At 47.6% G+C, this 26566-nt stretch overlaps 2 protein-coding genes across 2 annotated transcripts in view; one reads left to right on the top strand and one right to left on the bottom strand.

Annotated features, from left to right (window-relative positions):
- The window catches only part of LOC108792755 (coatomer subunit zeta-2-like), a 28526-nt gene extending 18811 nt beyond the window's left edge, over window positions 1-9715 (bottom strand). The window contains exons 1-2 of the mRNA XM_018563597.1: window positions 9680-9715; window positions 5044-5112 (exon numbers count right to left, since the gene is read on the bottom strand). Of these exons, the coding sequence (XP_018419099.1) occupies window positions 5044-5112; window positions 9680-9682 (72 nt within the window). The 5' untranslated portion in view covers window positions 9683-9715. The remainder of the gene's footprint in view (window positions 1-5043; window positions 5113-9679) is intronic.
- An 8197-nt stretch (window positions 9716-17912) lies between these two features.
- LOC108792748 (nuclear factor erythroid 2-related factor 1-like) overlaps window positions 17913-26566 on the top strand; it is a 13335-nt gene continuing 4681 nt past the window's right edge. Inside the window, exons 1-4 of the mRNA XM_018563590.1 lie at window positions 17913-17985; window positions 18094-18335; window positions 18416-18487; window positions 19757-19915. Of these exons, the coding sequence (XP_018419092.1) occupies window positions 17913-17985; window positions 18094-18335; window positions 18416-18487; window positions 19757-19915 (546 nt within the window). The remainder of the gene's footprint in view (window positions 17986-18093; window positions 18336-18415; window positions 18488-19756; window positions 19916-26566) is intronic.

The following is a 26566-nucleotide window of genomic DNA, read 5'->3' as shown; positions in this document are numbered from 1 at the left end:
CCTACGTTATGTTATAAAACAGTTATTACCAAAATTTTTGGCAAAATATAAAAGACGGGGTCACGTTGGGTAAATAGACACAAAACATGTCAAGCTTTAAAATTGCGCGCACCAGCGAAAATCGCAAAAAAACCTACCATACCCAAAAATGGCCATAGGCGACTCTTTAAAAGCTTTTACCGCCCATCAGTTTAGTGTTATCAGTGATTTATGGCCCTAGACTTATTGCTCTCATTCCGACGTTCGCAACGATATGTAACATGTGCTGCGTAATGGGCGCAATCGTCGTTTTCGCGCGTATGCGCACCCAACACCTGTTTGCATGCGTGTATGTAGGGGTGGAGACTTTAACAAAAAATGTTTTTATGTGTAACTTTACATTTTTGAGGGGGGAAACTTTAATTCCCCCCCCCCTATTTTTTGCTATCCCATAGAGGCTAAGAAACCCCCTTATGTGATAGCCAAAGAAGTGACAGGTCCTCTTTATGGAGACATCAAGGGGTCTCCAAGACCCCTAATGTCACCTAGGACCTAGCATCTGAAGCTGGAGAGTGACACAAGAATGCGGAAGTGATGTAATATACATCACTTCCGCATTCTGACAGCGGACAGGGGACCGGAGGGAGTTCATGTACCGATCTCCCTCTGATCCCCTGTCAGAGAGGCACAATGCTGGTCACAGCGTGACAGCGGAGCCGCACGTACAGGGACCTCATACAAGCGATCCGCCGGCTCTATAGTCGGCGGATCGCTTGTATGTTAACAGGCATCGCTGCCTGTTTTTAAAAACCAGGCATTTCCCACTGGTGTGCGCCGTAGCTGAGGGGCGTGGCTGAGCCGACGTTTAAAGACGCCCGCTCAGATCTAGAGAGCTCCTGGCCGGCCGTTTTTTTACAACGGCCGGCCGGGAAGTGGTTAAATAACACAGAGCTCCTGGAGAAAGGACACTAAAGGATAAATGGATGCCTGAGAGTTGTTATCCCCTGGGACAGTCCAAGTCCCCTGCTGGCACACAACTGTATAGGAATGCACAGGGCCGCCATTAGAAATCTTGGGTCCCCCTACATCCTACCTGACAGGGCCTAAGTAGCACACAGTGAGATGCTGCATCATGCTCTAATGTACAGGAGGAATAGAGCAGAGGTTCTCACCCTTAGTGAGGCCAAGGCCCAGTAGTTTTCTTCCAAAACCTTCCTTAAAGTAGAAGTAAAGTGGTTATTAAAAAAATAGAGCTTCAGAGGTGATTGCCATAATGTGTTATAATGCACAGCACATTATGGCTGACTTACTTGCAGACAATCCCCTTCTAAATTGCGGTCTGCTCTCCCCTCCCTCGCTGGCACTGCCATCTTCTTCTGGTCTTCTTCCGGGTTCTTTGGCTGGCTGGCATGATGTAACTCCTGTGCATTGGAATTACTTAATTCCAGCATGCTGGGTCGGTGCACTGAAAAGAAAAATTGCTGACAGGCAGGTAGGAGCTTTTTTGGTAGAAGAGATGTAGACAGTCTTTCCTATCAAAACCTTCCCATTAGCAATTTTTTTATGAACACATTTTACTTCCACTTTAAGGCAGCCCATTGAAAATACAATAAAAGTATGGAAATATATGTTCTGCATTCCAATACTTGTATTTATATAATAAACACATGGAAATGTAAAATATGTATTCCCATACATTTATTTACGAGCATACACTTTTTTTTAGTGCCTGCCATATATGTCTGTTGATCTACCTTGCAGTTATGCTATCATTACGAGGTAGATTGATAGACATGTATAGCAGGCACTAGGCAGGTGGCACATCCGTTCATTGCATGCAGTGCTACGTGTGTCCTTCAGCGCAGGTCTCCTCCACTCACCCATGTTGTCACTGTCTCCCTCTCTGCACCGTTTCTTGATTTTGTGTGATCGCTCCACTACTGCAGGTGTAGAGTTGACACTAGTGTCTCCCAACAGTCTGACACCCAGCTTCCAAGACACCACGAGCACAGACCCCCAGCACCCAGGTTTACCTCTGCCCCCTTTTTCCAACAAAGGTTGCCCCTGCAACCTTCTTTTAAAACTGCTCACCCCTGCATTCCTCTTCTTACTTTGCTCACCTCTGCACCCCTCTCCCTATTCTGCTCACCTCTGCACCCCCTGCATCCCTGTTCCTATTCTGCTTACCTCTGCATCCCTGTTCCTACTCTGCTCACCTCTGCATCTCTCTTTCTATCCTGCTCACACTTTGCTTTATTTGTAGCAGGGGGTGCAGAGGTGAGCAGTGTAGGAATAGGAATGCAGAGGGTAAAAAAGTTAACAGTGTTAGAAGAAGGCAGCAGGCTGCCACCCTCTTCCAACACTATTAACTTCTGCACACTTTTCAATACTTCATCTTACACTGTGCATCCCTTTTCTTCTAAGCTGCTCACCCCTTTCAGCACCTCCCAAAGACGAGGACTGCGAGAGATGCAGGGGTGGAGCCTAATCACGGGGTGGGCGGACCCTAAGCAAAAGCAGATGGGACCCTGATTGGCCCAGTAAACGCCTCCGCCCACTCTCCATGCCAACTAGTTTATGGAGAGGCTCCATTTCCTCCTTCCATGCATGGGGCCAGGACACCTTTAGGGAAGGACGGGAGGAGCCTGTCCATCTATTGGTTACTATGGCAAGTGGGAAGGACCATCCTTCTTTCCTAGGGGCAGCCGGTGTCGGCTTGGGCCCCCCTGCTCACTTGATGGGTCCGAGCCCGGTACAAGAGTGATGGCTGTACCTCCCCTGATGGTAGCCCTTAGAATGCAGCACGCATGCTGGGGAGGGGGCAGGGGCATGTGATCAAGCCTTCTCCCTGTGTAATCATCTGCACAAACCTAACTCACAAGCTGGAACAGTGGTAACCTTTCATGATGTTGTGTACAAGTCTTTCTGGACTCTACAATCAGAATGCGATTCACTGAGACATATTTGATGGGAGTGTACCAAAGAGAGAGTGAAGGCCCTGGCATGTATGAATGAATGAGAATGATGATGCTGGCCGAATGATCTTTACCTCAAATCTTATCCCTCCCCATCCAAATTCCCTCTCCCTATTGTTAATATATCAGAATCTATATTTACCCCTATTTGTAAATAAACCCAACCCTTATTTAAGATTCAGTTGTCCTTCATTAAATCAAAGCACGCCAGGGCACATTCAACACTTGCTCAGAACCTCCAGGATGACAGCCGAAAAGTCCCAAAGTGCCCCAGCTGACTTGAGGATGTAAAGGTGAATTATCTTTGCGATATCTTATCTCAGGGGCACTTCTAGAATATGTGACAGTTTGGAGGTCTTTTAATGTTGCAAATGCTGGATCCAAAAACTGCGCAGTTGAGAAATTACGGGAAATGTCAGGAAATATGTGCAGTGAGGGCTTGTTCACTCAATGTTCGGACCAGATCCAGACCAGAAAATTTTTGTCTGCACCTAAAATGCATCCCAATGTATTCCCATGGCATTTATGGGCTCTGTTCAAACCAGTGCAGCCCATTCCGGTGCGGAAGAAAAAAATACTGTATGCACCGTTCTGGTGCGGAACACACCAAATGCATCTTAATGCATCACAATGCATGCAGATGCACTGGAACACACTGGACCGCACCTGAAAGCCTATTTTAAACTATTAAAAATGTATGTAATGTATTACATCAAATCATTAAAGGAGAACTATGAGGTGAGTGCTTTTCACTCACCTCATAGTTCCAGCTGACCTGTGACAATGTGACTGTCACAGGTCGGCTCAGTAGATCGGGAGGTGAGCGAACACATACCGGCATTCGCTCACTTCTCAATCCTGTCACAGCTCTCTGCCGTGACAGGGGAGGGGCTGGATTCCCCCCTCCTCCAGCGCTGACTGGCGGAACAGACAGGGAGGGGGCGGGTACAGCTGGCTCTGCCTCTAGATAGGCAGAGCCAGCTGTCACTCACACAGCTGGGCGGATAATTGTCGGGATCCGCTTCAGCATCTCAGTATACCGCGAGCTACAGCTAAGGAGAACTGTGGGGAAAAGCCCTAACCCCATAGTTCTCCTTTAATAATTTTTTGGTACTTGCGCTCCTTTTGTTTTTTCCTTGTTTATTCTGTAGGCAGGGGTCCTCTATCTGTTAAAGGAGACCGCACACCTTACACCACCAACAACATTAATTTGCACCCCCAGTAGTGCTCTTACCATTTTTTCTGGTGTGTTTGGTTAATGCATCACAATGCATGCAGATGCACTGGAACACACTGGACCGCACCTGAAAGCCTATTTTAAACTACAAAAAATGTAAATATCGCACCAGAACGTGTCAAAAACGCACTGCACCGTGTTTGCAGAAATGCATCCAGATTTGGTGTGGACATGGTGTGAACAAGCCCTGAGTCGCAAACATGACTATGTCTCATGAATAACATGAATAAGTCACTGTGTGTTAGCCTTGAAGACTCTGGATCTTCTCACCTGGACAGCAACCCATGGCCTACTCACTTGGCTGACCCTCACTGCTATAGTGAAGCAACACTTGTTTTCAAAAGAGAGGGTAGTCAGAACTTTTTTTAAAGTTGTATTGGCATTTGTGTCCTCACTGGGGAGAGTTTCCCTCAATTCCTGTCCTTGTGACACCATAAGAAGCCTGACAGATATTCTGACCCCACCGCACTCTACTAAATACATTTGCTTTACTTACTGTCACTTTCTGTCCTTGTGACATCTTTTCCCCAAAAGTAGGCAGGTAGGGTAAATCTCCTCAATGGAGCCTCAGACAGAACTAAAATCTGACAGAGGTTTTCACCCTTCCCTCTCTGTAATACTAAAAGAAATCCAAAAGGGAATAAACTAAATTTTCTATTTCTGCCTAAGAATAGAACAACTTAATCGATGCATCAACTACAGTATATTAAAAGGAAATATTTAACTGGATTGCTTTGTTTAGTGCTTTAGTCACACTGGTGAAAGCTGAAGATAGTAGTTTGTGCAGAGGAAATGTGTCATTCGCACACAAGAATATAGTGGCACACACATGCAATTTGCACTCAGTTTTACTTTAGCCAGAAGTCGATGCCCATCCTGGTCCAAAATGATGGCGGCTCTTACAGTGTAAAGAGTTGGCTCCTGTGGAAGATATTACAAGAGTCTGTACTTTTATTTTGCTCGCACTTGATTGGGTTGTTAAAGTGAACACAGCTTCACCCTATTACTAACATCCACTTTGCAAAGTAAACTAACTTTCCACAGTGAACACTCACTTTGCTAGGTGAACAGCCTCTATTCCTTTAGTAAATCAACCCAGTTTGCAAGATAAGCCAGTTGACATGGCAGTCTGTAAGTGACCTCTGATCCTTGACTAAATAGAAAAAATGCTAAAACTAATTAGTTGCTAGGGTAACATATAAGAAAAAAAGATTATATCACCAGATTATGAAAAACAAAAGGTTTTGTTTTTCACTTACAATTTTTTTCTCTAGTAGTTTTCCAGTCTTTAACACCTAGCTATAGCTCCTGCCTCTCGGAAGTTGGACACTAGGCAAAATTAAAGGCACAGCCTCATGTAGTGGCCATACCTGTACATAGACTGAATGAGTTCAGGAGTAGCAAGCAGGCAAAAAAAAACTTTTGAGTAGTGGCAAAAGTCCAATAAAAGAAAAAAACTACCTAACATTATGGGATTGATCCATGTTACTCAATGAGCTATTGGAGAAAAATTTTTTATAGAGCACAAAAATCACTTGGGAAACACCTTGAAACACCTGGGTTGTCCAAAAGAAGTGCCAAGTAAATGTGATGGAAACAAATATGCTGAAGGCAACAGTGTAATTTATGTATTTATTACTATACAGTATTTACGGAATTCATATCTGCGACTCTCTTCAGAATACCCTCATGCATCTACGTGAAAAATTTCGGTGGTTGTACCAGATTCATGTGCCTGTTGCAAAGAGGTACATGAACTTTGTGCAAACACCAACATTTTATGTTCAGACGCACAATGAGGCCAGAGCGTCCAAACCAGACACTCCGTCCTCAGTGCAGCTTAGTAATGCTGAACCTGATAAAACCAAAGGCTCAGCATTACTAAGCCTTTACAACAAGCTATTACAACTCAGTCATACATACAGGTGTAGTGGCAGGAGACTTTTTGGGCTCTATTCACGAAGCAGCCGAAGGATCTAGCCGTAGCTTCGGCCGATCCTTCGGCTAGCTTCGGCCCCAGGACCCCTTCGGTTCAGTAGAACCGAAGGGCTGCTGTACGGGCTATTCACAGTAGCCCGTACAGCTCCCGAACTTAGCCGAGCGTCGGCCATTGGCCAGCCGACAGCCTGCTTCTGACAGCTGGGCTTGCTCCGGTCACTTGCTGAGAGATCAGCGTCCCTGGTTACCAGCTAACCAGGGATACTGATCTCCAGACAGCAAAGTCTCCCGGGTGTTCCCGCTCCCGGCCGCCCCGGAGAGAAGCACTGCTTTTTCCTCTTATTTTTCTTTATTCTGACACGGTGCTATTGCAAATTGAAATAGCCAATAGGAATCTAGCAATTAAATCCTATGGGCAAATTTTTTTTTTTTTCATGTATCAATGAAAAAAAAACTTTAAAAAAATACAGTTTTTAAAGGAACAGTGATTTTAACATTGCTTAAACCTTAACAATGAAAATGAAAAATTCCTTTAAATATAGTGCCTGGGGGGTCCCCTTAACCTGCCTGTAAAGTGGCTCATCTGTACGATGTAGAGAACCTGCTGCAGCAAAAACTGACATTTATAAAGAAAAAGAAATGACTTTTTTATTTTAAAGCGTGCTGTTCCCCCTCCCAAACAATACCAGACCCTTTAGGAGGGACTAAATTTTTTTTAAAAAGCGTAGGGGTTCTCCCCAAGAGTCATACCAGACCTTTAAGGTCTGGTAGGGGGGCGAAAAATGTGGGGTCCCCGATAAAATTCCATACCAGACCTTTGATCTGAGCATAGGCCTGGCAGGGCCAGAAAGGGTGGGTTTTTTGGGGGCGGGGCACGAGCCCCCCCCCCCCCCCCATACCAGGCCACATGCCCTCGGCACTGGAATGGTGCTATGCCGATGGGGACAAGGTCCTCTTCCCCACAAGTCCTGGGGCGTTGGTTGTGGGGGTTCAGGGGCACCCAGATGCAGCCTTACCACCTTGTGAATGAGTAAAGGGGTACTTGTACCCGTACCCATTCACTAAAGGGTTAAATAAAAATTGTAAATAAAAAGTCCAGACGGTTTGAAAAAATCCTTTATTTGGAAAAAAAAAAATGGATCCACCGACGTAATCCATGGTCAATCACGACGACCACGACAACTCGACGAAATAAAAGATAAAACAATAAAAAATAAATAGAAATAATATTTTTTTTAAAAAGCCGTCCCATCCCAACATCCGCCGCATAATGGCATTTTGACAGATGCCGGCAAAACATAAACAATTGGACGGAGCTAGCGGTGACAGCTACTGTAGCTCTGCCCAACTGTGTGGTTTGACAGATGAGCCATGATTGGGCAAAGTCATGGCTCTTACAGAGTACTGACCTGTGGTCAGGTGCAAGCCTTTAGCCAATTAGGGCTTCACAACAGACCGCCGAACACCCTAAAGCTGGCCATACACCTTACAACCATTGCACGACTTTCGTTGTGCGATGGTTGTAAGGTGATTAAAATGTTGTATCTTGGACAGGCAGATCGTACTTGCGATCATCGCAAGCCCTCCCCCCTGAGTGCAGTGCTGAGCGGGCAGTGTGCGCTTGCGCACACCGGCCCGTGCGGCATTCATCTCCCGACCACGCCACCAACTCGCCGAAAAAGTGAAGACGAATGTCGTGCGACCTTACAGTAGAAGAGGTTGCACGCTGCCCATACACCTGCCGATTATGGTACGATGATCGCAGGTGTAGGGGCACCTTAATAGTTTGTGTGTTCAGCGAACACACTAACTTGCGTTGTTCGAGTCGAACTCACGTAAAAAAAAAAGTGTGGGGTTCCCCCTCAAAGCCATACCAGACCCTTAAGGTCTGGTAGGAATATGGAGGAAGGACCCAATGTCAAAAAAAAGTATGCATACTAGGCTCTTAAGGTCTGGTAGGAATTTCAAGGAGGAACCCCACCCCTAAAACATCGAGCCCAACACTACATTTCACTACAGGAGGTGCAGAACAAAAGTCACATTTGTGCTTATAATTGCAAGTTGTGTTCCATTTACACAAATTGTCATTAAAGGCAAAACAGATGGCTTTTTTGTAATTTGGTAAATGAGAATGGCTTTTGGGGCAAGAGAAGATTTAGACATAAACTGATGTCTTTTACACCCTAATGTAATGTGGCATGTATCAAAAGTTTCTATCTGAAGGCTTCACCATATCAAAACCAAGCTAAACCTGAAATTTTTTTCTAAATTTCAAGGATGATATCTATGTGTTGAAATAATCCTAAACTCTTGTTGGAGAATTTGAAAACACTTGAATATATACTAAAATCCCTGCAACTAGACTTGGCAATGTGTTTACGTTCATTCTCTTCCAGCCCTTTGGAACCTTTTTTTATCTCCTTTAAATAATTCCTTGGATGAAGGCAACAGCGACATATCTATAAATTTGCCATTCCAAATTTTTTCTTTAACATTACTAGTAATGTGAAAACTGAAAGGAGAAAACGCACTCTCCTTACAATTTTTGGAACATTGCTCAAATTTACAGATAAACATCCAATGAAGCAATACCCGAACCACTGGGGCCAGCAACTTCTAAAGCATACCAAACTACTACCAAACCTCAGCGGAAGCAGTGTTTGGCAACGCAGCAGAAGACAATCGATCTACCAGTTCGGATTAAAAAGTTGTTAATGACAATTTAGCCCCTACCACCCGTTTGTGGAATGGCTACTAGAAATGTAGTGTTGCCAGAGCTGTAGCCTGGCTGAATTATAGATGCAATTTATCTGGTTAATTCCAGGTGTTCTGTCATTGATTGTACCTGCTTGAGTGAGGTGTGACCCTACTGCAGTGTGGGACAGCTGATGGGGGGACATTATGAGTGTGTGTGGCTCCCCAGCCAGTCACTGGGGGTTTCAAGGCCAGTGGTGCATGCTGGGGACATGCATATATACTCAGGGGAATTGCCATGTGCTCAGTCTAGTTCCAGCCTGCCCCCGGGCTTAGCCTGGGGTTGGGAATGCCCAAATGCAGGGAATTTTGCCTAGGCCACAAGCCTGGAGGAGGCCTAATACTGATTGAGGAAGAGAACCAGAGATGCTGGATGGCTACTGGAGGTGCCTGGTACTGGAACGGACATCAGGAGCAAGTCTGGTGTCTCACCAACTGAAGATCTCATGCCTATTCTAATTCAGCTGCTGCTCTAATACCCAGTGTCAGCCTGTGCTCCTATTGATTCTGCACTGTAGGATACTGAAATGGACTGGCGAGTCTGTTCTGTTCTTTTTTGCCATGGAGGTCCTAAGCCCTATACCTTCTCTCCCAGTATACAGTTCTACAATAAAGCATTTAAAAACGTACCTAAAGTGACCGGCGCCCAACCTTTCTTTGAGCGCACATCCCTTCACTGGCCTAGGATCTGCCCCTGGGAACGAAATGTCAGCTCTCTCTGCCCTTTGGGGGTCCATGCTCTGCCTCTGGAGGTCAGGGGGGCACGACAACAATAATGATTTGTCAGACAACTCACCATCCAGAGGAACAGGAGAAACAGATGGTAGATGTCCAATTGGAGGAACCTGCAGAATTTGTAGCAGATAAACTGCTGGGACAATCAGCAAGAGACGTTTGTCCAGAGGGGTCACTCAGACCGAAGTGTGCAGTGTAGATAGTGGTATTAATGGTTTTCCCTGTGAAGTGTAGAAGGAGGGGGAGGACCTTTTAACTGACTAGCCACTGCGCTCTCTGTGCAAAGACGCTTCCTGGTTCCCATGATGCCTTGAGAGACTGCTGACAGGGCTACTCCACTTGATGTCAGCAACGGGAGGGGGAACAGGTGTCACAGACACAGCCGGTGAGCTGTTCAGATGTCTCGGCTGTAAGTCATCCATTTGTGTGCTCAGGAAATCAGATGAAGGCGGCATAGGCACAGGCAGTAGGGGATGTGAAGGGGGAGCAGCTCCAAACGGGGAGGATGTTGCATAGCAGAGATCCACAGAGCAGTGGGAAGCTCTGTAACAGGATCCTGTGCACCCAGGCTTCCATCCTCCTCCTCCTCCCCAGCACACTCTAAAAGCTGACACAGTAGAGATTCATGACAGTAGCTCAGTGAAGAGGAGATCAGAAGAGATGTTGTCTTCATCCAACTGACAGCTTAAAGTGACATTAAAGTCACAAATTTTTTCATACCCCAATGCTGCTTTAAGTACTTTAAAGACCTTAAATGATGCCTCTTGAGCGGATCATCTTCTTACCTCCACTTGTACTGAGAAATCCCTGCAGCGCTGGTGCTGGTCTCTGAACCAGAGCAGACTCCTCGGGTCCCACAGGTTTGACGTGCATGCTCACGGCTGCGTGCATTCACCTCCGTTGTGTTTCTTCTAGCTGAAGATCTCTACTGTGCATGCGCCCGCCCCATCATCCTGTTCGGCTGCTCGAGAAGCTCCAGATCTTGAGATGGGAGCGAACGGAGGTGACAAAGGTAAGTAATTACCTTTTCGGTAACTTTTTTATTTGCTTCTGTTGTAAAGCCGACAGTCGGCTCTACAACTTTAAACAGACTGCCGGCGGCAAAAGTCGCCGGGAGTCTGTTTAAACAGCCCCGATGCTGGTGACGTACACTGTACGTCGTCAGTCACGAAGGGGTTAATTATACTTTAACGGCTCTCATATCGGATTTATATATAGAGCTGTCGCAATCCCATGAAAGGAGCTTCACAATTGTTACACTCCTGGCTCAATCAGCAGTAGAGCGGACCTGACCTGACAGGGTGAGCGCGAGCAAAAAAAAAAATCACGTGCATTTAAGTCCACCCGCTCAGAAGAGTCAGCTCGTGTAGGAGTCCTAGGAGCCCGAAAGGCCCACCTGAGACAGTGGACAGCCAACCTAAGACCACGTAGAACCCTCTTAAGATCCTGCACAGCCTACCTGACACTCTGCACGGCCCACCTGAGACTCTGCACATCCCACCTGAGTCCCTGCACAGCCCGCCTGAGAGCCCTGCACAGCCCGCCTGAGAGCCCTGCACAGCCCGCCTGAGAGCCCTGCACAGCCCGCCTGAGAGCCCTGCACAGCCCACCTGCGACTCTGCACAGCCCACCTTTGAGCTCGCACAGCCCATCTGAGACCCTGCAAAGCCCTCTTTAGACCCTGCACAGCCGGCCTGAGAACCCCGACAGCCCACCTGAGAGCCCTGTACAGCCCACCTGAGACCCTGCACAGCCCTTTTAAGAGGCCACACAGCCCGCCTAAGACCCTATACAGTTTCTCTAAAGCCCTGCACAGCCATCCTGAGAGCCCGCACTGCCCACCTGAGACGCTGCACAGCCCACCTAAGACCCCACACAGCCTCCTGAAACCCTGCACAGCCCACCTTAGATCCCGCACAGCCCTCCTAAGACCCAGCACAACCCACCTGAGACTCTGGAGACATCAGGCTGCTACCCCGAGCAATACAGAGTATTATTCTGCATTGCTTTATAATGTATTGCTGGGATTTATAGTCCTCTATAGCTGGTGGTATTCTGCAATGCTGTATAATGTATTGCTGGGAACTGTTGTCCTCTACAGCTGATGGTATTCTGCATTGCTTTATAATGTACAGGTGGAACTCGAATAATTAGAATATCGTGCAAAGTTCATTTATTTCATTAATGCAACTTAAAAGGTGAAACTAATATATGAGATAGACTCATTACATGCAAAGCAAGATAATTCAAGCCGTGATTTGTCACTAGTTATGCACTATTGTATATTCCAAATAAAAGTTGGTATAAAAAACACTGCAGGGTCTGCCACACTCCACCTCTCTCCTCTTTTTGCTGACAGGCTGTATGAATGTAGAGAGAGACTTGTTGCACTCCTTACCGGATACCCTAATGGAGGGTGCTTGTATTGACTGTGGATGGTACTGCTAGTTACATAGATCATTTGAAGAGATGTCACCAGCACACCAAAAAAAATTTCAGGACAACCATGTGTTCATTTAATAAGAAACAAGTGTTTTCTGGTCCACGCAGGGTCCCTTCATCAGGCTTAAAGGAGAACTATGGGGTCAGTGTTTTTCCCCATTTGGTGTGGTGGTGTTCCATTATAGTTTGTGACTACGTTGGAATGTGTGACCGGTGACGTGGTTACACATTTTAACAGCGGTGGATTTTGTGACCGCCTATTAGGTCAAGCATTCCAACGCTTTGTCAGCTGTTCCAGAGCAGATTGCCTCAATGTGCATGTGCAGGAGAATCGATCTGCATTACCCCATCTCCCTGGAGCAGCTGATCGGTCTCAAATGTCACTTCTATGCGACTTTGTGAGTGCGGTGGAATGTGAGATCGCACTCACAGGGTCGGATAGAAGTGACATTTGAGGACCGATCAGCTGTTCCAGGGAGATGGGGTAATGCAGATCGATTCTCCTGCACATGGGCAGTGAGCTGATCTGCCCTGAAACAGCTGACAAAGCGTTGGAATGCTTGACCTAATAGGCGGTCACAATTGCACCGCTGTAAAACAGGGCGGGATTACATTAAAATGTGTGACCACGCCACCTGTCACACATTCCAATATAGTGACAAACTTTGATAGAACAGCTGCAGTGGTGTGTGGATGGGTGATTGGGAGCGTACATTAAATACTGACACGCCCTTATCTTTGCCCATATCCACCATCCACTCCTTCCATACACTTTCTATTTGTGCTCATCTCCACCCTCAGCTCAGCCTATACACGTCCTCTATTCCGCAATGCATTATGGGACATGTAGTCTCTTACACACGGAAATGACTTGCACTCCTTTCATAAATCCACCTCTTGGCTGCAGGAAAGATCAATCCATACTAGGAGGATGGTGACGTCACTAGCAGCTAAAAATAAGGATTACAAGAAAAATAAGCACTTTTATGATACGTTGTTACAGCAGTTTGCTTCCTCTGACTGGGGGGACCTAGATATATGAAATGATGAGCCTCATGGAGTTCTAGGCTGGTGCTATTTGTCACCGAGCTGTCAGTGGCAGTTGTGTGGTGTGGTCTATTTCCGACCGGTGATTGGTTGCCTCTGGTGTTGTCTTTTTCCGATTGGCTGTGCCTGATGTCGTTCAGTTCCCGGATGGTGTGTGAGATGTTATTCTGGGAGGTGATTAGTAGGTGTCGTGCGGCTGTGTTGCCGGATGATGCGGAAGTGTTAGTCGTGGTAGCGGGCGGATGGGTTGTGATACACGAGGAGTAACATTTCGGTGAGCGGACTCCTTTTCTTGATAGGCGTGCTGGGCTCTGGTGCTTCTCCTCTGACAGCCCGTACTCGTGTTGGGGAAGGTCGTATGGTCCGCAAAGTGGGGGTTTAGGGCGCCCTAGGATGACGGATTTAGCGGAATATAGCAGTAGGTTGTTCTATTGTTTTATTGTCTTGTTCTCTGTGAGTACATTATGGGGTGTTTCTGGTCATTATGATGGTAAAGATGTCAGGGGTGTGGTGAAAGGAAACACTCTAACATTACCTAGCAGAGGAAGGAGCTGATCAACACAAAGGATCGCAGGCAGTGGGTGTTGGTGTACTGGATTAGATGATTATAAATATATGGGGTGAGTAGGGGAAGGAACCTGCATGGCTGGGCTCCTCACCAAATCATGTGCATGCCATCAAACTGAATAATTAAAGCGGAACTCCGGGAACAAATGTTGCTAACCCTTGCAGTGAGGCTACCCCTGCACCTCGAGGGTTAACTGCTTGTTTTTTGCCTACGGTCAAATGTGGGGGTGATCTGATATAACCCGGTTTGATTGATGACATGTGGGGGTGATCTGACACATGGCAGGAGAAGGGGATTTCCGCTGTGATCTGAAGTAGGTAAAAGTTTGCAGCTTTGTTTTGGTTACCAGATCTTGATACAGAGTGGGGTCAGATCAGAGACGCACATATTTACATCAGAGGCTCTGAGCACAATGGGGATTCACTTTGAACATTGATTATCTAATTCTATAGTCACCCCATTTTCAGAGGTGTACATGCCTGGACTTGTACACAGACTTGTTGAAACAGGATCAAGGGAGGAGGGTGGTTGTTTTGGAGAAGAAGGCTAGGGGGCTGTCTTTCTATTTGTCTGACATGTGAGCAGTCTGCAATGCAGACAGGAATGGGGTCACCTTATGTTACTCCAACCATAGTTAAATCTTTAGAAAGCAGGAATTGTCTTTTAATTCTCTGCATGGAGCATGTACAAACAAAATGGAATCTGTAAAAATTACTAATATGTTTTGTACGGATTATTCAGATTTTTTTTTTTTGTTTCAAAGTTTTTATTAAGTTTTCAGCGGCATGTAGGATGCAAGACACAATGATCAACAGCGAGATGCATACATACATATCATAGAAACATGGAACCGGCGATTTTTGACCAATGGCGTAAACTTGTGGGTGAATGGTCACCAGGTTTTGCAGGATAACGTCTTGTCGGGGTGGGATTATTCGGATTTTTTTTTCCACTCTAGAGCTTCATAGTGACATGTGATCATCAGTCAAGTCTCTGCTGTGTGACAAATTAGACCTACTTGATGTGGTCTATTCCATGTGATTATGTAACTGTATGTGGTAACATTTGTTTACTTTGAATGCTATGGTACACCATGATGTTCAGCATATGCTTACCTAATCTATAACTTAAATGTAACTCCCTATACTGGCAAAATTAGAATGTAGCCACCTTGTACAGCCTAGTCAGTCTGTACTCCCTTGCTGTTAGTCCCCATTCATACCTAGGCGTCAGCGTTTCCGCGCGTTTTTTATGTATGTTTTCCTTTGCGCTTTTTTACGCGATTGCCACACGGTTTTGCGCGTTTTCCCTAAAATAGATGCGCGTTTTGGAAGTGTATCTGCATATGGGTATATTGAGTGTTGTCCAATGAAAAGAAGTCCTGTCCATGACATGATAAACTCCTACACATTAGCCAAGGGCTTAACAATTACAGCCTTTCAGCAGCTGTGGAACTACAAGTCCTGTGATCCATAAAGGTCTGTACACCCGAAAAGAAATAGGAATGACACCAAGAGGTAGCTGCATACTGGGATTTGTAGTTCCACAACACATGGAGATCTGCAGCTGCACAGACCTACAATAGCCACACAAGCAAGCAGAAACATAAGCTACAACAGTAAAACAACAAACTTTAGATCCAAAGGAAATCTCACCGCTCCAATTCCTTTACCACCATCAGGACTCCCCAGGTGCGTCTGCAGTACACGCAGCAGTATACGAACAGACGGCACTATCCAGAGAATTCCAATAATGCAGACTTTATTGAAATTCACAGCAAATCCAGTATATCAGTATCAGTGAATAAAAATGTATAAAGAAACTGCACACCCCCAACCAACTACAACCTCTCACATGTTTCACCCACAGGTAAAACGTATCACATTTTTTACCTTTGCTGTACTTCAGGGATGGAGGGAAAGATTTCTATTCTGGCGAAATCTGGCAAGCAATTTGCATCCAAGCCTGCCTCCTCCTTCCTCTGTTTTTATAAATGGGGTTGCGCAGGTCATACAGGCATGGTTGTGCCTTATTAGCCTTATAAATGCCTCAAATTCAAAATTTTGCAGACATGAATCAGCCATTTTGTTTACCAGTGTGCTTTGCAGGTGGTCTTCCATAATGCATATGCGCCTTAAAAACGTGCAATCTTTCTGCGCAAAAACGCACATAAACGTGCGAAAAGAACAAACACGTGTTTTTGGGGGCCTGTTCCATTGAAATATATGGAACACAAACGTGCTGAATCTGCCTGAAAGAAGCTCATGCACTTTTTACAGCTTGCTGCTAAACTTTCAGGTATGAACAGGAGCCATAGAAATGGGAATAGGAATTTTTGTGTTGTGAGTTTTGACGCTTAAGTTTTCAGCATCAAAACGCCCAGGTGTGAACAGAGACTTACCTGGTGGCGGCTCATGCTGAACCTTTGGCTGTAGAAGACAAACCCAATGCAAAATTGTCCAGTTCATGTTTAATTTTTTATTGTTCTTTAGCACTTCAGTCAGCATTACATCATTCACATTAGCCCCTGACCTAGTGTACCTTAAAGTGGACCTTCACCCCCTTTAACTAAAGCCCATCAGCATACAGCTCTGCATACTAATACGAAATTCATTAGCTAAACAAACATATTTTTATTTTACTTACAATTTATTTTTTTCTACTTTGACACAAATGATGTAATCTGTACCCAAGCATTGCATCCTGGGAGGGTTAAATCAGCAGAGCAGTGCTGGGAAATCTCATCTGTAATCTCACGAGATCTGAGGGAAAGACTTTCTGATATGATGTGCATGGTCACATGTAGCAGAGTTCCAAGAAGTAAAGGAGACCTAGTAATCTGCCCTTAGTTAAAATGGCCACTATGAGAAGAATGGGGAAGAAAAGAAAATTAGGGTATGCAAAGAAATGTCTGCAATTATCTAGAAATATCAGTTTGTAGATTGTCATTTCTAAAGGTGCTTTTGTTGTTATTTTGAAAATATGGGTAAAGTTGCTCTATAAAGTCAAACCAGTGTATAATTCTAAAATATTTATTTCAAGCATAGTTTTATTATGTGTTTTTAATGGCATTTGATGAGCTTGTATTAATTCTTCTGTTAACTTTTTTTAACATTCTGTAGAAGGTCCCACTACCATCCATTGATTGAATGGGTTGGGTGCATCAGTAGTCGACGGATGGCCACCGTCCAGGCAAAGTATAAAGAGTTATGGACACTTCTTTTTAGTCCATTGTTCCCCACAAACATGTTTAAGTATAAAGAGTTATGGACACCGGCACTCCAAAGTAGAAAAACGTCTTTTATTGACGCATCATGCAACAATACACTTATTCATCAGGCATACAGGTGCCCGATCCACGATTGCACAATATAGTCTCTCAGGCTTATAGGCAGCAGGGGAGGGGACACTCGTATAACCTGTTTGTGTTAGCTAACAGCACAGATACAGATGACCCATGTCTCACACATATAGGGAGGGGGAGTCATATGATGTGATGTTCACTTTGGCAACAGAACGTAGTATTTATTCCTCTTCATCTGTATTTGGTGTGTAAAATAATGTATTTAATTGTTATAGAGATAGTATCAACTTCAGCGTGAAATTAAAGCTAATTTGCCTACAAACATCATGTGGTCATAATAATCTGGCCACTCAGTGTATACATACCGTGTTTCCCCGAAAATAAGACACTGTCTTATTTTTTTTGGCTCCAAAAACGCACTAGGTCTTATTTTCGGGGCAGGTCTTTTTTTTTTTTATTAAATGTACAACAATCCACACTTATTCATGTAGAAAAATATGGTGATCAGGGCAATCGGGTGCCGTACCTTTCCAAGAGCAATTTGGTAACCAATCGCTAGGAAAAGTGCGCTTCGCTCATTCTGACCATCGATTCCTCACAGGCGGAGTACATTTGGTATCACTCCGCCTGTGACAGGAGCAGGTGCTATAGAGTAGGCATCGGCTTATGCGGCTCTGCTCCCTCCGCTGCCCCCTCGCTTCCTCTAGCACTGGCTTAGTTGGCACCGCTGATTCTCCTGCCTCTCCCACAGCTCTTCAAGTTCCCCCTTATGCCACCACCCGCCCTGGGAATGGTCACAACTAGGTCTTATTTTCGGGGGTAGGTCTTATATTTTAGCAATTCCCCAAAATAGTACTAGGTCTTATTTTCGGGGGAAACAGAGTATATGTATGTGGCTGTGCAGTGCTTTATGCTACACTGGAGCACGGCCTCATGCAGCTGACACAAAACAATGACATGATGACCTCCTTGAAGCACTGTAAACTTGACATCGACCTTGAGATTTGTAGGAGGGTTTTCTGCCTGGCAGACAATGCAATGAGTTGATGTAAGGGTCTGGCTTTTAATATATCGCATTGGGATGATGCATCATTTTTCATAATTTTGGTGCTAGGTTATGTTTTTCTCAGAGGTGTTTATGTGTTTTGGGTTTTCACCTTTCAGGAAACCGATCCGATAGACATTTTATGGCTTCAGGATATTGACCTTGGAGCTGGGCGAGAAGATTTTGAGAGTCGCCAGCATCTCAAAGACCATGAGGAAGTTTGGGAATCCTTGGGTGATAACTCAGAAAGTGAAGAAGTGGAACACAGGCTGCAAGTGGATGGGGAGACTGGAGAGAATGTACCTCAAGAGGTGAGTCACACTTTGCTACTACTAAGAAGACCCATACTCTTTATACCTTTTTGGAGTACTGATTGTTGTTGTCTTTTTAGGGTCAGACTGCTATGTCATTGGCAGAATGCCTGAGTCTCCTGGATGACACTTTTCAGTTTGATTCTCCAGAGGTAACTGGTGCTGTTTGACATTTTTACTGCTGTTTTATGTGGCCTGTTTAGGGCCTCATACATATGGGTTTTAATTCATAGAAGAACAGTGTGTACAGCAAGCTTTTACAAAACATTTGTAAAGCTTTCAGCAAGCCTCAAGTTTATTCATTAAAGGAGACCTATTGGACAATGATTTTTTTTCCCCCCGTAGTTCTCCAGTCATATATATTATGTCCTCTTGTGACCCAAAACTCCCCATATAGCGGGCTGTTGCCCGCTATCTGCTGAGAGCTCTGCGTCTGGGACGGGTCCCGACAATACTGAGGAGATGCACCCAGCTGGCAAATTGGCTGGCACCCAGCTGGCTGTGCCCGCCCCCTCCCCATCCGTCCCTCCAGTCAGTGCTGGAGGATCAGAGGGAGGGAATGCCTGCGGGAAGCAGTGACTGACGGTCACTGCAGGGAGACGTTCGGGAAGTGAATGAGCGGCGGTATGTTTTCACTCCCTTCCCAATCAATAAAGCTGACGTGACAGTTTCAATGTCACACGTCAGCTCTAACTATGAAGATGAGTGTAATTCACTCACCTCATAGTTCTCCTTTTTAAAGCTTCTAGAGCACCATCTAGCTCCAAAGTGAGAAGTAAAAAAAATCTATTAATGGCAATACCCACTGTCACTTACAGCCCATTTCTGGCCAAATAAAAGAGGATTCCCCCAGCAGGTTTTTCAAACAAAAATAGCATCTCTGGCTGTGATACTGGATTCCTCTATACTTGGCTATCCCACACAGTAATTATTTGTCATCAATAGATATCTTTTTGTCTTACTGGTCAAATGTCACCCACCAACATTGAACCTGGAAGTCTGAAGACATTCTGTGTATACAGGGTGTCATGGACCCAACTCCTGAAGAGGCATCACTTTAATTCTGTAACCTCTTACACAGTGATGCAGAGAGTGATATTCACCTCATCATGTCAACATGTCTGTCTGCATCATTGAGCACCACTAGTGAAGAGAACTCTGTGAATGACATAACCAGCCTGAAGACATCTGAAAAAGGTAAGTATAATTAAGTCACTTACTACGCTCATTTAAGTCTATGAATAACTTTCCAAAACTGGAGCTAGAGGGTGTTTTTAAAGCTCTTAGGAAAGCTACTTGAAGCTTGCTAAAAGCGTTTCAAATGCTTTGTGAAAGCTTGCTGTGCACCCTGCTCTTATATAAGCAGAAGCCCATGTGTACAAGACCTAGTTACAGTCTAGTCTGACTTCTACTTTTTGTAGTTTCCAGCTCCTGACCCAACAAATATATTGGATACAGAGCCAGACCAGACAGATTTACAACAAACAGATGGCTTGCTGTCCCCATTTCTCCCAGATATTGAGACCCCTCTGGACTTGGAGGAGCAATGGCAGGACCTAATGTCACTCATGGATATGCAGGTACTAACTTTTTAATTGTGAACTAAATACTCTGCAGTTTCACTAGTGATCTAAAACTGTAGTTATAGCTGAACTTCAGGCAAATGGCTGCACAGAAACAAATGCTATATCTAAACTGTCTTACTGGCTAAAAGCATTGGAACTTTGTTCAGTCAGGCATGAAATTCAGGCACCCATGCCAAAAACCATAGCGTGACCCGTGGCCTCACTTTTCTGCACTGCAGTGAAACAAAACAGGTTGGCCACACCAAGACTCTGATTAGCCGACAAATCTGCATCACAACAGTCATTAGGACATCACTTTCTTCCTGTTGCTTGGATCTCCCTATTAGATTGACAGCTCTATGCAAAGTACATGGTAGACTGTACGATGGTAGATTAGACCAGTGGTTCTCAACCTGTGTAACCTCAGGACCCACATTTGTCCTTTGTCATTAAGACGCGACCCAAGTTGCACTTCACACACACAGACATTCCCACACACGCATACACACTCCAAAAAATATTATATATATTTTTTTAAGATCCACCCAGTCTCCTTACCTTATGAGAACTGGAGTGGATCCTTAGCCTGGGGTCCAGTGTGCTGTGATGGAGCTCCATCCATATGTGCATTGTTTGTACAGCTCCTTTACGCGCCCTGTAGAGGTGCCAGGAGCCAGAATGTGATTCCAGTCCAGGCACCTCTACAGGGTACATGTGGGAGCTGTAGACAATGCACATATAGATGGAGCTCCCTTATGGCCATAATTCCAACCCACCTCTCCCCAAGCTGACATGCAGGGCTAGACAGCATATTTTGAATGGCTCAGCGCAAGAACTGATGGTGCTGCACTAAGGGGAGGCTGAGGAGTGTCATCTAGAAAAGTGGAAGGCATGTGGTGACCCACTGAACATGGGGTCGCGACCCACTTTTGGGTCACGACCCACCAGTTGAGAACCAAGGGACTAGATGGTATTGCTGAGAGTGCAGAGGATTTCTCTCCCGTTCATTGAAGGACACAGGGCAACAGATCGTAGATCCTGAAAGGTAGGGTATATCGCCACCTGCAGGAGAAGGACGCTAGGCACATAACAAAAGACAAAGACAGCCTACTGGCGGCCCCTGCTGGTGGCCCAACCCCCCACCTGCTGACAAGTCTCCGTTTTTTTTGCCTAGCGTCAGGAGTAAGGAGCTAAAAAATTTCTCTAGAAATGTTTTCATTTTCCTCCTTTTGTTTGCTGTTTTCTTCAAGCAAGTGTCGCCAGGGAGACATGCTGGATGAATGTAGATCCTTGGAGTCTCTCCTGCGCGACTGACAAGCGCATGCAGTCCCACCACGGTGTGTCGGCTGCGACGATGGTTCTTTTCGACGCCTGTGGGTCTCTTGGCCCGGTGGGGTGCACATGACTGGAGGTCTCGAACCTGCTAGTCACAGTACCCCACGCAGGCTGGCGGCGCAGCGACTATGGTCGGGGGCGTTTTTCCCCCATCCCCGCACGCCTGGGTGCCATGTGCGTTCCCAGGAGTCGTCGCCCCTCTGGATGGCGGTGGTTCGCAGTCCGGCTGTTTCCCCCCTGGATGCGGTATGTATGTGGGGGTCTGTCTGTGGCTGTGCGGAGGGTCTCCTGGAAGCTACCTGTCTGGAGGTTGTAAGTACGCTCTGTTGGGCTGACTGGATGTAGGTAGCTGTGCGCTCTGGCGAGGTGTTATGCTGGGGACCGAGGTTCCCTCACATGCCTCGGCCCCCCTCCCTTTTCCTACATGCTGAACAGCCTGTCGAGGCTGTTGTCCCTGGTCTCGCAGAGTTGGCAGACCTGGCCTTGGGGACACGGATGGTCCTAGAGGTGTGCCTGGGAGCGGCCGCTGCTGGGGTTGCTGTTGCCCGTTCGGGGTGACCAAAAATTGAGGCCCCGGCTTCTATTGCAGCCTGGCTAGCTGCCATGGACGCATGTACATTCCGTTTTTCGGGGCGGCCAAAAATCGAGGCCCCGGCTTCTACTCCGGCCTAGTCCGGATGCCGCGGCCGCCATCTTGGTTGAGGGCGGCTTGCCCTTCCCGCATGACGTCACTTCCGTTCCGCGGGTGGATGAGCTGGATGCAGATCTGACTGCTGGAGAGCTCATGCTGGGGGACAATACATCTCCCTTTGCTGGGACAGTGAGCAACCGGTGCCAGGGGTCGTAAGCACTGGGGTCCCTTCCTCCCTACTGTGCTGTCAGTGTGTTGGGGCATTTATTGTCTGTGGGCGGTGTCCATGGGCGCGGGAACAATCCCTCTGCGGTCCCTTACTCGGTTCCGCTGGTGGCGCGACACGTCCGGTGCCTTGGCTGCACCACGACCACGTCCATTGTTTTTCCGGGGTGTAAGTTCCGTTCCTGGTGCCAGCCAACTGCGGGCTGGCTATTAATGGGGCTCCCGGCTGCGCACGCTCTGCCGTCTCTCTCCCCTGTTCCTTCGGGGGAGGAGGGTTCCATCCCTGCGTCTTCAGCGCATCCTGCCCCGGGGGTTGCTACCCCTCTAGATCCTGGTGGTGAGGGTGGGTCGGGCGCCTCCCTTTTCATCGGGAGCGTGCCTCGGTCTCTGCCCTCATTCGTTCCGTCAGGGTGATGCCTACCATTGTGGAGGCCCCGAGTTTTCTACGCTTGCTCCGGTTCAGTTTGGGACGTATGATGGGTGGATGTTCAGGCCTTCCTGTATTCCTCTTGACCCCTTGTCCTTTGGTCTCCATGGCTTTCCGTTCTTCCGGGGCGGTCTTCCCTTCCCCTTAGGACCCCGCCGATCGGAGGGCGGAGGCGGTTTTGAGGACCATGTACTCCGTTTCGGGTGCCTCTATGCGTCCGGGCCTGGCTTCTGCCTTGGCCTCTCGGACTTGACGGGGCGGGCGCAGGTGTTACATCAGGGATTAGCGGTGACAGACGTTTTCCCGCTTATGTAGAGTTGTAGGAACAGTTGGTGCAGGGCCTTAGGTGTGTCTGCAACTCTGCCCTAGTCACTGCAACTTTTGGGGTCGACACTGTCTTTGTCGGCGGTTCCGCTTCACTGGTTACTTGGTTTACGTGCTGGTCGGCTGCTCTGGCTTCTGAGTATGCAATCTGGGATTTCCCTTCCTGGGGATCGTTTGTTTGGCTCCATCTTAGATAGGGCTGCAACAACTAATTGACATAATCGATGATTGAAAAAGTTGTCAACTTTTTCAATCATCGATTAATCGGCTTCCGATTAGTTGGCCTTGTTCACGGCTCCACACACGCTGCGTGCCGCACAGGGACGCGGGCAGAAGTAAGGAGGAGCAGGTGTGGGGGGGATGACAGCTGCCGATAGACAGGCCCAATCTCAGAAGCAAGTTGCAGGAAGGCTGCTCAGTTAAGCCTGCACTTTCCCACACATGGTGCTCTATAAATGTATTGCTGGGATAGTGGGATTTGTATTCCTCTATAGCTGATGGTACATTGTGCTGTATATTATACACAATGTACCATTGAATCGATTTTTGAAAATAATCGTTAGCTGCAGCTCTAATCTTAGATGAGCTCATTTACGGATTTGGCGGGGGGTATGTGTACCCTTTTTTACCTCGGCCGCGGAAGGAGGAATTTCGTCGGCAACCTGGTCCCACCTCCGCTCACTAATGGCTTGTCGGCCCCCCTGCCCTCCGAGAAGGGCGGTATGCTCTCCAACTCACCTCCTTCCCGGACTGGCGACGTTCCTGGCAGCTTAGGCCTGCCAAGCCACCGTCCGCATGTAGGCCTGGCCCCACCTCTGGACTCCAGGGTGGGGGGGCGTCTTTGACTCTATGTGAATTTTTGGTTGGCTCGTGTCTCGGACACTTGGGTCCGGGAGCTGGTTTCTTTGGGCTAGAAGATCGGATTTCTTTCCCGCACCGGGAACAGGTTTTTCCTGTCCAACACACGGCTTTCCCCTCCGGGCTTGGTGGATCTTCACCACGCTGTGGCGGACCTCTTGTCCCAGGGGGTGCTCGTGCCGGCCTTGGTAAGGTTCAAGGGGTGTTAATCCAAACCTGTTTACCGTGCCCAAGAAAGGTGGGGGGTTCAGCCCATCCTGGACCTCAAACGTTTGAACACTTTTGTGCGGGTCCGTCTGTTTCGAATGGAGTCGATCAGGTCCGTAGGGGCGTGTCTCTCCGTCAGGGGGATCTGCGGGCCTCCATCGTCGTCAAAGATGCCTACCTTTTTATGTGTCCATTTGTGTCTCTCACCAGCGGTATCTTCGTCTCGAGTTGGGGGAAGAGCACTTCCAGTTTGTGGCGCTGCCTTTTCGGCCTGGTGTCGGCCCCGCGGGTGTTCTACAAGGTGTTAGCCCTGGTTCTGGCGCTGTTGCGTTACCGGGGGATCTCGATCGTGGGGTATCTGGACGATCTTCTGTGGGCAGTGTCGTACTCTTCTCTGGGGGTCACTGTGCGGTCCTTGGGGGAGTCCGGATGGATCCTGAACTTCCAGAAGGCTTGTCTGGTTTCTTCCCGCGACTGGAGTACTTAGGCCGTTGTGGCCCGTGTTTTTCTACCCCAGGACTAGCTCCTGAAACTCCGTTCCAGCGTGCGTCTGTTGCGGGCTCGCTGGTGGTTGTCCTTTCACTTTTGCATGCAGGTCCTGGGCCTCATGGTGGCCTCCTTCGAGGCGGTGCCCCTTGCACCACGCCAGGACTCTTCGGTGGGATGGCCTGTTGCAGTGGGACTTGTCCCTGAACAGGGAGATCAATAAAGGTATTGGACCTTCGGGTGATTGCCTATCTCTCCTTCATTGGGCGACCCGCCTTCGGGGTCTGTCTGTTCGGGTCCTGTCGGACTACGCCACCGCGGTGGCGTACATCAACCACCAGGGCGGCTCGAGAGGTATCCAGGATCCTCTCCTGGGCGTAGAGTCAGGTTCTGGCCCTCGGCGGTTTACATTCAGGGGGTGGACAATTGGCAGGTCGGCTGCCTCAGTCGCCTGTCGGTGGACCTGGGAGTATGGTCCCTACACCCGGACATTTTTCATCAGCTTTGTCTTCACTGGGGGTCGCCGGATGTGGACCTTCTCGACGCAACCGGAAGGTAGAGAGATCGTAGCCCGGGCTCTGGATCCCGGGGCGGTGGCAGGGGATGCCCTACTGGCTCCCTAGAAACCTTACGGTCTGATTTTTGCCTTTCCTCCACTGTACCTGTTGCCTCGGCTTCTGCGACGGATCGCGACTGAACACGTTACCGTCATCCTCGTGGCCCCAGTCTGGCCTCGGAGAGCGTGGTACGCGGACTTGGGGACCTGTGTTCCATCCTTTTACAGTGGCTGGCTTTGACGGCGTGGCTGTTGAGAGCCAGGTCCTGAAGGACTGGGGGTTGTCTGATGCGGTCATTTCCACGATGCTCAGAGCGAGCAATGCAGTTCTAGGAAGATTTACCATCGCACGTGGAGGGCCTATTTTGCCTGGTGTGAGGCTGGGGCTCTGTCTCCGCGTTTGTTCTCAATCAGCAGAGTTCTTGCTTTTTTGCAGCGCGGGGTGACTCGGGGGTTGGCCTTGAGCACGGTGGAGGGCTAAATTTCTGCATTGACTGTGCTTTTCCAACGGCCCTTGGCGTCTAATGCCTTAGTTCGCACTTTTGTTCAGGGGGTTACGCGTGTTGCTCCTCCTGTCCGCTCGCCTTTTAGCGCCGTGGGATCTGCAGCTGGTGCTTTCGTTGTTGCTGGAATCTCCTATTGAGCCTCTATGGGAGATTCCGCTTCTGTTCTTGTCACAAAAAGTAGCCTTTTTGGTTGCCATCACTTCCGTTCGACGGGTGTCTGGGTTGGCTGCCTTGTCCTGCAAGTCACCGTTGCTGGTTCTTCATAGGGACAAGGCGGTTCTCCGTCCTAAGCCGGCCTTTCTGCCTAAGGTTGTGTCGGCGTTGTGTCGGCGTTCTGAATGAGGACATTCTCTTGCCTTCTCCGTGCCAGAAACCGGTTCATGGGAAGGAAAGAGCGCTGCACTGTTTGGATGTGGTTCGCACTCTTCGTATTTCTTTGGAAGCTCCGGCTTCTTTCCGTGAGTCAGATTCCTTGTTTGTGCTCACAGAGGGCCCTCGGAAGGGCCGGGCCGCATCGGTGGCTACCATTTCTCGGTGGATTCATAATGTTGTTATTCAGGCGTATGCCGTTAAGGGGTGTGAGCTTCCTTTCCCTGTCACTGCCCATTCTATTAGGGCTGTTGGGGCTTCCTGGGCCTTCCGTCATGGGACCTCTGTTTCTCAGGTTTGTAAGGTTACATGGTCTTCTGTTCACACCTTTTTTTGTTAAGTTTTAGAAGGTGGATGTTTTGGCATCGGCGGATGCAGGCGGCTCTTTGAGGAGACCTTTGGGTGTTTGGTTGTTGTTGCCGCCCAACCTCAGTTTGTACTACTTGGTGACGTCCCTACCATTCAGAATCTACGATCTGTTGCCCTGTGTCCTTCAATGAACGGGAGAGAAAATAGGATTTTTGTACTCCGGGTAAAATCCTTTTCTCTCCGTTCATTGAAGGACACAGGTCCCGCCCTCTTTTATGGGTTGTACCCTCCTAACTGCTTGTTACTTACTGGAGGCCACCAGCAGGGGCCGCCCCTAGGCTGTCTTTGTCTTTTTGTTATATGCCAAACGTCCTTCTCTTGCAGGTGGCGATATACCCTACCATTCAGGATCTACGATCTGTTGCCCTGTGTC

This window comes from Nanorana parkeri, unplaced genomic scaffold (genome assembly GCF_000935625.1).
Source record: "Nanorana parkeri isolate BGI_ZX_2015 unplaced genomic scaffold, ASM93562v1 scaffold679, whole genome shotgun sequence".
Classification (NCBI taxonomy): Eukaryota; Metazoa; Chordata; class Amphibia; order Anura; family Dicroglossidae; genus Nanorana; species Nanorana parkeri.
The sequence above is the reverse complement of the archived record's forward strand: the minus strand, read 5'-3'. Positions and strand labels throughout refer to the sequence as shown.